At 29.5% G+C, this 10,989-nt stretch overlaps 1 protein-coding gene and 1 pseudogene across 1 annotated transcript; one reads left to right on the top strand and one right to left on the bottom strand.

The window, feature by feature from the left end:
- Positions 1–3,829: 3,829 nt before the first annotated feature.
- On the top strand, positions 3,830–4,385 carry LOC145240110 (histone H2B, gonadal pseudogene; annotated as a pseudogene).
- Positions 4,386–10,393: 6,008 nt separating this feature from the next.
- On the bottom strand, positions 10,394–10,775 carry LOC145303434 (histone H4). The gene has a single exon (XM_080144768.1). The coding sequence runs from the start codon at positions 10,714–10,716 to the stop codon at positions 10,405–10,407; it is 312 nt and encodes a 103-aa protein (XP_080000894.1). The 5' UTR covers positions 10,717–10,775; the 3' UTR covers positions 10,394–10,404.
- Positions 10,776–10,989: the final 214 nt, after the last annotated feature.

Here is a 10,989-nt window from a genome sequence, read left to right as displayed (position 1 = left end):
ATATAAAGTTTTACTATATATATATATATATAAAGTTTTACTATATATATATATATAAAGTTTTACTATATATATATATATATATATATAAAGTTTTACTATATATATATATATATATAAAGTTTTACTATATATATATATAAAGTTTTACTATATATATATATATAAAGTTTTACTATATATATATATATAAAGTTTTACTATATATATATATATATAAAGTTTTACTATATATATATATATATAAAGTTTTACTATATATATATATAAAGTTTTACTATATATATATATAAAGTTTTACTATATATATATATTTAAAGTTTTACTATATATATATATATATATATATATATATATATATATATATATATATATATATATATATATATATATTTATATTTAAAATATTTTTACTTATTTACTGTTGTTTTAAAAAAATTAAATTGATTTTTCTAAGTTTTCGTTTTCTACTTAGTTTTGTAAGTTTTTGGTGTTTCAACTTATTTTAAAGAGTTTATTTGGTTAAAAAAAAACAAGTAATGTCGAGTGTTACTTTTGAACAAAAAATGTCCAACATAATAGGATAACGTCTTAGGTGTCTCGATAATCGCTCAAAAATAGAAAATTAAAGAAAATACTAAGTTAGATATAGTTTAACACGAGCCTCCACCCCATCGAAAATAAAATAAATTTGTATACTTTTAAGTAATGTCCAAGATCACTGCTCGGAAAAAAATCAAGCTACCGGAAGTGGATACGGTTGATTATGTAACGAAACCGAACGGGAAACAAACCATATATTAATAAAAAAAAAAAAAAAAATACTTCAGTTTTAACATTTCTGGTGTTATTACGAAACAAACAAACAAAAAGAAAACACGTTTTGTATTATCAAATAATAAAACAAATATTCTATTGAGAAAAATTTGTACTTTACGGGGAACTTGGACTCTGCATGAACGGTGTTTTTAGTTAATGATTGCTCCCTCAAAACGAATGCGCAAAAAATTTTGGTTTATTTAATCAATAAAATTTTTTGAAGGTGCTATTTGAGGCCAAAAAAAGGAGGGGGGCAAAAGCATTATTTGAATATGTATAAAAAAATATTTAACAAAAAAATAATATTTAGTGGAGAAAATAATAAAATAAAATTAAAATTAAATAAAAATAAAATAAAAACAAGCACGAAATAAAAGTATGAATCAAATTCACACAAAGAAAAAAAATTCAAAAAAATAAAATAAATACACGCGCGATTAAAAATAAAGTCTATGATATACAAAGAAAGTGAAAAAAAAAACTCTTTTAGGGAGCAATCATTAAATAAAAACACCGTTTATGCAAGGTCCACGTACCGAAAAATTAATTTAGTTTTAACACTTTTTAGTTCACGAAGCACTAACAGGCACTTCTGCAGTATGCACACGACAGCCATCTTTACTTGGTGCGTTTCACTAAACTGTCACCATGTGGTGCATCGCGTCTCCGTCAAAAAGCATTTAAATTATTAATTTTATGGTGACCCTTCAAAGTTGCTTTAATTCCAAATGATGTTTCATTTAAATTATTTATTTGTTCGAAAACAAAACTATTTTACTTTATAAAAATCTAATGTTATTTTTATTACAAAATTGTTTTATTAAAATTATATTTTCTTACACAGACTTAAATAAATGTTTTTACAATTACATATTGCTACATTTTTATACAATAAATGTTTTTGGTTTTCAAATATTTTGTGTTCGGAAAAAACAATCTTGTTTGTTACTTATTTGCCGGGTTATTTGACCCAGAAGAAATTGGAGTTATCGCCCCCTAACAATAGCCGCCATCTGCATACTGCATAAATGCCTCCGAAATGACTTTTAAACGATACCCTCCCCTTCCCATGTTAGAATGGCTTTCGAAATAATAACGTTATTATTTCAGCGCAGTACCAAAATTACATAAGTACCGGATTTTCTTTTTTTGTTGTTTTGTAATAACACAAGAATTATTTAAACTGAATTAATTCTTCTAAATAAAATAATTGCTTTCTTTGATAATGTGTTTTATTTATTTTATTTTTCTTTTGTAATGACACAAAAAGTGTTAAAACTAGATTAATTTTTAAATAAATATATGGTTTTGATTTTCGTATCTTGACTCCGTGATCAAGTTTTTTTTTTTTTAAACAAGAGTTAAAAATAATTTTTTAAAAATATTATGGGTGTGCATAGTCTCTTTTAAAAACAATATCTCCTTCAAGAACGATCATAAAATGTTTTTCAATCGATATTTATTCAATAAGGGACCAGTTTTCCTACCTAGCACAAAAGGGGGGGAGAGGGGGGGTTAGGTTTCGGGGTACGAATTTTCCGGGTACGGGGTTTCCGGGGACGAGTTTTCCGGACACCGTACTTCTTATAAAGATTCTAATCATGTGAACTGTCTTTTTTTTTTTAATTTATTCTAATTTGAACTGTATATTTTTTATGAATTCTAATTATTTCAACTGTTGAACTATCAAAAATTCTAATTATTGGAATTGTTTTTAAAATTCTACTTATGGGAGCTGTTTATTTTTTTTTTAATTTTAATTATTTGAACTGTTGAATTAAAAAAATTCGGTATAACAAAAATTCACATTATTTGTGGAATTTATAAGGGAGTAAAAAAAATGCTAATTTAACTGTTTATTTTTTTATTATTATTATTCTAATTATTTGAACTGTTAAAATAAAAAAAAATCTAATTATTTGATGTTTTTTTTTGTTTTTTTTGTTAAGTTAACAACTACGCACTTTATTGAAGGGGGTAATTTTTCGCCTCGAAACCGCTTACGTCAGACGGCTTCTTCCCGAACTCAGAACGAGGCGGGACGTCGGGACCCTATCCGTAAAAGTTAACCCACAATATGACTCGTTGTAGAAATGTTAAATGTTAAAATTAACGATATATAATTTATACATTTTTTTGCCAGAATATCAAGACGAATAAAGAAAACTAAAACTTTCTTCCACACAACAATATATTGGTCGTTAGTGATTAGGTATTCACCGAAAAGTCATTTTATTTTTATTTCAAGATAAGTTTTCATTTTATTTTTGGTATTTTAGTGTACGAAATAATTATTGAAATTACTTAATAATCAATAAAAAAAAAAAAAATATGTATCAAATTTGCTTTATTGATTTATCTTTTTAAAATTTGAAATGTTGCGTATTTCTTCAATATAATTTTATTTTGAATTTTAAAAAACGAAAATGTATTAATCCCGTTTTCCAAAATCGGTAAAAATCGTTGGTATTTTTTAGATTAGGTCCACCTCCACAATTTTCTTTTAAATGCCAACTTTTAGTGGTTTTATTCAATGCTGAATATGAAAATCGCATTGAAAATTTGCAGAAATAAGTAGTTATCGAGATATAAAACGTTGTACGCATCGTGTTCTTTGATCTTTTTTACGCGCGTTCGCGTGCGCCATAAACAAATCTACTCATCTATGACGGACACTGCACTCGCGTAAAAGATGACCGCCAAAGAATACAATGCATAATACAACTTTTTATATTTCGATAACTAATTATTTCTGCAAATTTTGAATGCGATTTTCATATTCAGCATAGTCGAAAATCCATATAAGTTGTCATTTAAAAGCAAATTGGGGAGGTGAACCTGATCTGAAAATTTACAAAAAGCATTTTAAAAAAGCACCATTTATTTTACAGCAAAATCAATGATCTAGTTTTCGTGTTTTGTTTACGTTGAAAGAGTCGGTGCCCGCCATTAGGATTAACGGTCGTTGCGACCGAGCACCTGCTGCTATTTTAGCGCTCTTTTCATTTTTCAAATTTTCTTTTGTGTTACTTTTTGAACCAATGAAAATGTAGCAAACACAGCGCTCTCTGGGAGCCGGTTTTACTAATATATAAAGCATTCGAGCGTGAGTGGCTTCAGTATTTACTGAACTAAAAAAAGTAAAATGCCTCCTAAACCCGAAGTCAGCTCGAAAGGCGCTAAGAAAGCCGGTAAGGCTAAACCTGCCCGTGATGGCAAGAAAAGGAAAAAGAAGAGGAAGGAAAGTTATTCCATCTACATTTATAAAGTAATGAAACAAGTTCATCCTGACACTGGAATTTCTAGCAAAGCCATGTCTATTATGAACAGTTTTGTGAACGATCTTTTTGAGAGAATCGCTAATGAAGCCAGCCGTCTGTCCCATTACAGCAAGAAAAGAACACTTAGCAGCCGTGAGGTCCAGACCGCTGTCCGTCTCCTTCTCCCTGGTGAGTTGGCTAAACATGCTGTCTCTGAAGGAACCAAAGCTGTCACCAAATACACCAGCGCCAAGTAAAAAGCGTTTTCTTCCAGAGAAAACACATTCCCCAAACGGCCCTTTTCAGGGCCACCCATTTTTTCACGAATGTTTCTTCACTTTCTATATTTTAATGCGATTATTCACAGTTTAGATTTCATAAATATTCCCATCTCTTTCTATGGCGTAAATATTACTTATTTCTATATAATGTATATTCGGAGAAGATTAGGGAAAGAAAGTCTTAAATTATATTTGTAAACAGATTTATTTGTGAACTTGTAAACTTGTAAATTTGTTTAAGTCAATCTTAATACAAATTTTAGCATTTCTTTCAATGTTATTTAAATTTTTAATTTTTTCCAACTTTCTTATTCGTTATCCATACAGTCACATTGAAAAGCCAATCACATTATAATATGCATTTACATATTACCTGAAATAATTTTTTTTTGTTTTTTAACAGGCATTCATTTAATGTCTGAAATTAAAAAAAAATAAACCTCTTAAATAATTTTAAAAAAAGAAAAATGGGCTATTGCGTAATCAATACTAGCAAGTAACCAACTTTAAGTTTTTAAAAGATAAATTATACAAATTCTAAATGAATTGTTTTTTTTTCTAATGTGCGAATGTTTTTTGGATTTTCTCTTATTGTCTTACCGAAGTTCAAATCTTAATTTCGGAGTTCAATTCTTGCATATCAAATATAATTGAAACAGCATTTAAAAGATTACACCCCTTGTAAAATCGACAGAAAAAACTTAGTTTTTGTCCAAATAAATCGATTAATCTTTAACTCATCGTCGAAATTTCAAACATTCGCTGCAAGTTTTTCTTGTGTTCACCTGAATCTAGACAGTTTTTCGAACCGCATAAACGTTTTAAAGTGAATAAAGCCACAAAAACTTTATCAGATAGGTAGAAGAGTAACTCGTCTTTAATTTGAAATGTTTTCGTACCACGTATATTGTAAAAAAAAAAAATCCCCATTCTTTTATTTCTTATTTTGAAGTTTTTGTCGAGTCTTCAAAGACATCGCGGCCATTTTTTTCTTGTTCATCGGTAGCGTTCAATGCTTGCTTTTCGAACAGAATAAACATTTTACATGAAAAACAATATTGAAATCTTATCCAGTTATAGAGAAAACGAACTTATCTTACATTTTCTAACATTTATTCGTTATATTTGTTTTCTGGCAACGTTTTTGTATCTGGATTGTAAAACAAAGCCAAATGGGGTTACAATACTTGACTTAATAAAAATGTTTTTGATAGTTTGCTGCGGACGTCATGTTGCCTATACTTCTGCATCATCCTATGTAATATTGTATTACTAATATATGCACACAGACGTACATGTGCTGCAGTGTGTCATACACACAGGGGTCACAGAAAAATCATTTTATTTTTATTTCAATAGAATTTATTCATTTTACTTATTTTGTTTTTTACCTTATTAATTTTGTTCGGGTTTATTTTCTATGAAATTTAATTATGCTGCGTATTTGTTTAATATAATTTCATTTTTTCGATTTGAGAGAGAATATATATATATATATATATATATTGATTCCGTTTTCGAGAATCAAGAAAATCATTTCAAGGCACAATTTCCCGCCATTTTTGTAGCAAAATGTAAGGATAAGTAGTAATTCTTTTTTTGACTTTGCTTGCAAATATTTCGACATGAGTTTCTAATAGCTTGTTTTTAAAATTTGAAGTTTACTACATATTTATTTAGTAGAAAGAAACGATATGTTAGAATGTAATGTCGCCGTAATTAAACTCTCCAAAATTACGAAAAATAATCGGTTAAAAAATAATTATTGATTACAACAATTATCGAAAGAAAATTTACCTAATTGAGTTTTTAGTAGGCACCGCCAAAAATGGCCGCAAAATCAAGTTGTTGTTGTTTTTTAAAACTAAATTACATTTATTACAATCCATTATTTCTGAGTAACTTTTTTTTTTCCAGAAAGATAAAACCCTGAATTTTATCATATAGAAAACAGAATGTAAAACTTTTTCTACTATTTTTAATTCAATTTTAAATGTTAAATTTTCCCAAAAAGTTAACAATTGATATTTTTTGTCTTGCACAAATAACGTACTTAAATATTAAAAAAAAAAAGGGTTTTTGAAATAATTTATTTATTCATTTATTGTCTAACTAAGATTTAGGATGATTTTCTAAGAGAATATGCAAAAATATTATAATATAAGTACCTGAATTTCAAATAATTCCACTTATTCATATAGGTAACCAGACATTTCGCGTCGCCGTAGAGTTCAGATCGACTCTGTTTACGTTTTCTTTTGATTGAGACGAAAACTATGGAAGACCAAACAGGCCAAAAAAACTTATTTTTCAGTGACGAAAATTTCAATGTATTATTAAGCTGAGGCTGGCCAGTACCAGATGGGTGACCATTTGTATGAGTTTGGTTTTTAATGTGTATGTGTGTGGGGGCCAGGCTCCCCAAAATGGGGGGAGGGGGCAATTTAAAGCAGAATAAAAAAAAATTATTTCAGCGCGTTTGGTCCACCGTAGTCGAAAGGCGGCAAACGTTTTCAAACGAGATCGAAAAAAATGATGCTATTTTTAACACAAAGGGCACAATATTTATCGAATTTTTTTTTTTTGTATCGATTATTCAAAGCATGCTCTGTTTAATAATGGTCATGCATTATTCGGCTCGCTAAAAAAAAATTGTTAATTTATTTATCAAAAATTTTAAAATGGCTTTTTTCGTATAAATATAAAAAAAAAATTTTTTTTGTTTTGCTTAACTTAAATTAATTATTTTACTTAACATATTCACCGAATTTCACACTTCAAAACTCAAAAGCGGGATAATTAAACACAATCGAAGTTCTGATATTCAGACGTCAAAATAAGGTATGCAAACAATGTTTTTTTGTTTGTTTTTTTTTAATCTATAATTCTGTCCCTTACAACAACACAATATGTTTTGTTCAGTTTCAGATGATTATTTTAAGCATATTTGTTCCCACTTCAAAACAAGGGGGGGGTTTGTAAGCAAAAAAAAATATATATATATAAATATCGTTTATGAAAAATAAGTACACTGTTATAAAGTTCATTCTTCTAATAATCGCTGAAAATTTCGTATTGATCGGATAATTACCTGATTTTTGGTAGATTTTTAAAAAGACGGTCCGTCAAAAAGTACTGACCTGCCCCCCCAGTTTTGGCGGTGCCTAGTTTTTAGTTATCTCCCGTCGATAAACCGGTTTAATTACAAAACAATGACTTCACTAATTATAATAAACTTACTATATTAAACAAAGGGACATAACTCTTGGGTCTTGTATAATAAACCGTCAAATTTTCTTTTAATGATCTTTAAAAATTGTCGGGTGCTTATTTATATTGAGAAATATGCAAAATATTACAGTTCAAAATAGGAAAACGGTGTACGAGGAAAACTTATGTTGAAAATGTTAGTTTACATTAAAAAAAAAAAAAAAAAAAAAATGACGGAAAAGTTTCTAGTCGAATTTTAGCAATAAAAATGTCCGTAAATTAGTTTTTCAACTGACATATTTCGCATCTTTCTAAATAAAGTACCGATTTTATTTGTAAAAGTATTTTCCAGAAGTGAACAATTTCAAAATGTGCACAAATCTCAGATCCATATTGTCACATTGACATTTACTGAGTGCTTACCAGTATTTTGTTAAATTTTGAGGACATCTATTGATTTAAAAAGGGGCATTTATTTAACAGAAACGAAAAAATAGTAAGAAACAAAAAACAAAATGTAACCAAAGGCAAGATAAATTTTCTCCTTACCTGAATAGGATTTTGATGTTTTAAATTATTTTAGAGTATCTCTATTTAAAACATAAGTATTGCCTTGTTGATAAAACCACCTAAATATACTTTTAGTTAAAAATGAAGGCAGTGTTGTAGTGTCCCGAAAATGTTCGATAACTCTTGGCGGTTCACAATTTACTATGACACCGTCTAAGCAGGTGCGCGTTCATATTAATTTGATTTTATGCAAACGAAATTGAATAAAATACACCGTCTAAAAGCACGCGGTCGCTTTTTCATTAAAGTTTCGATAAATTTGCACGTTTTTTTTTTTTTTTTAATACGCACGTTAAAGTTATTTCAAGTTATTACAAATACACAATTATTTAATTAATTTATTTTTAATTTTAAGCCGCGACGAATTTTTTTAATGCGACAAAGTTGATAACCATAATCGGGTTTGTATTACTGTACACAGATTCGAAAAAGTTGTCAAAAAACAAATATATAACAAATAAATGTTATCAAAGGCAAGATAAGTTACTTTTCTACCAAACTGGATGTTTTGTGTTTTTATTCAATGTAACATATTTATTCAGCTCGAAAAACATGCAGTGTTTAACGATATATTTGACAATTCAAAATGGCGGCCGACTATCTCTTAAACACGGTAAGTTCGAGAAAAGGTGTTATAAATAAAAAACTAGACAAAATACTATTAAACACCGAATATATATCAACCTATGTCACGATAATATATATTGAGCGAATTTCTAACAGTATTTTGTCTAGTTTATTATTTATAACACCTTTTCTCGAACTTACCGTGTTTAAGAGATAGTCGGCCGCCATTTTGAATTTTCCAATACATCAGTAAACACTGTTTTTCGAGCTGAATAAACATGTTCCATTGAATAAAAACACGAAAAATATATCCAGTTTGGTAGAAAAGTAATTTATCTTGCCTTTGATAACATTTATTTGTTATATATTTGTTTTTTGACAACTTTTTCGAATCTGTACAGTAAAACAAACCCTGAAAGACATCCAATCAACTATTGTGTGTTCCGATACACCGATTTCATCTTTTATTCTGCGCTGGATCATTTCCTGCTCCAGAATATTAATGTCAGCAACTTACTTATCGGCAAGCGGCTTCTTTCGAAGAAGGAGCATTTCCTGACAGTGGCTGTGGATTTGCAAGAATCTGAGGGACAATTCCACACATATCCATCAGAAGTTTTTGACCGTTTATGCAGAACCCTACGATTGTTGCAACTTCGCCATACGCTGGTATTCCGTATCAGGCCTAAAGCTGCAGCGTGTGTAGCTGATCAGTTCCAATGACTTCGGTAAACTTTGCAAAAGTCCAACTCGTTTCATGTATTTCGGCAATTGTTAACAATTTCTGTTCTCATATTGAACAGATAAATAATATAAAGATAAATACTAGAACTTAAATTAAAACGTAAAAATTAAAAATAAATTAATTAAATAATTGTGTATTTGTAATAACTTGAAATAACTTTAACGTGCGTATTAAAAAAAAAAAAAAAAAAAAAAAAAAAAAAAAAAAAAAAAACGTGCAAATTTATCGAAACTTTAATGAAAAAGCGACCGCGTGCTTTTAGACGGTGTATTTTATTCAATTTCGTTTGCATAAAATCAAATTAATATGAACGCGCACCTGCTTAGACCGTGTCATAGTAAATTGTGAACCGCCAAGAGTTATCGAACATTTTCGGGACAGAGTACACTGCAAAAATGAATTTACTTAATTGAATTACCACCCCATTAAAAGACACCAACGATGATCAAACATGAATCGATTAGATATAAAGAAATATGCAATTTTATTATCATAATTCCTTATCTTTTTTCAATTGCAGTCATTATCTTTGAGAACTGACAAAATTCCCCACTTTGTTTTGAATATTTCCCAGATAATTTAACTTAAATTCTTGCCTAAAAACAAAGTTATTTAAAATTATAGGATTTTTGTTCTTTTTGAGTGATATACCATATTTGCTCAAATATTGAAAGTTAGTACATGGGATTAATACTTTTGTTATAATTGGAAAATTATTTTTAAGTCTGAGGTTTTTAAACAGAATAGCTAATTATTCATGTCCGCAGTGAAAAAAAAATAAGCGAATTATACAGAATAATGAAAAAAGGGTTTAAAAAAACCCATCAAATTAGACGTTATGAAAAGATAAACGCATAAAAGTTAGATTTGGAAAAATACTTTTCGGAAAAAGTTGGTGGCCCTGAAAAGGGCCGTTTGGTTTGGTTCGTTTTGTCTTGAGCCAAATAATGGTTTAACCTCCGAATCCGTAAAGGGTTCTTCCTTGTCTCTTCAGAGCATAGACGACATCCATGGCGGTGACAGTCTTCCTCTTGGCGTGTTCGGTATACGTGACGGCATCACGGATGACATTTTCAAGGAAAACTTTCAGGACACCGCGAGTTTCTTCGTAGATCAGACCAGAGATACGTTTCACACCACCTCGACGGGCAAGACGACGGATAGCGGGTTTCGTGATACCCTGGATGTTATCACGAAGTACTTTACGATGACGCTTAGCGCCTCCTTTTCCTAAACCTTTTCCTCCCTTTCCACGACCAGACATCTTGTTCTTATGAGTTTAGTAGGCGAGAATTAAGATGGTGTTTATTTGCTCCCCCACTGAGCAAATTAGGCATAAGGCCGTTTTTAAGTAGGCGAGAATTAAGATTGTGTGCGGACAACATAGCAAATTCACTATATATAGGTCTCCGCACAAAATCCGGCGGACCTAGTTGAAAGCACCCCACGTGATTCTTTATTACCAATGAGAATAAAGGGAAATATTTGAACATTTTGCGAGCACCGAACAAAGGAAAACTGAACGAGCACTTCAGAA

Source organism: Euprymna scolopes, chromosome 19 (assembly GCF_053919585.1).
Source record: "Euprymna scolopes isolate OS-2025 chromosome 19, ASM5391958v1, whole genome shotgun sequence".
Classification (NCBI taxonomy): Eukaryota; Metazoa; Mollusca; class Cephalopoda; order Sepiida; family Sepiolidae; genus Euprymna; species Euprymna scolopes.
The sequence above is the reverse complement of the archived record's forward strand: the minus strand, read 5'-3'. Positions and strand labels throughout refer to the sequence as shown.

Bases quoted from the DNA above. Each gene is read 5' to 3' on its own strand.
- LOC145303434 (XM_080144768.1), bottom strand. From the start codon at position 10,716: ATGTCTGGTCGTGGAAAGGGAGGAAAAGGTTTAGGAAAAGGAGGCGCT.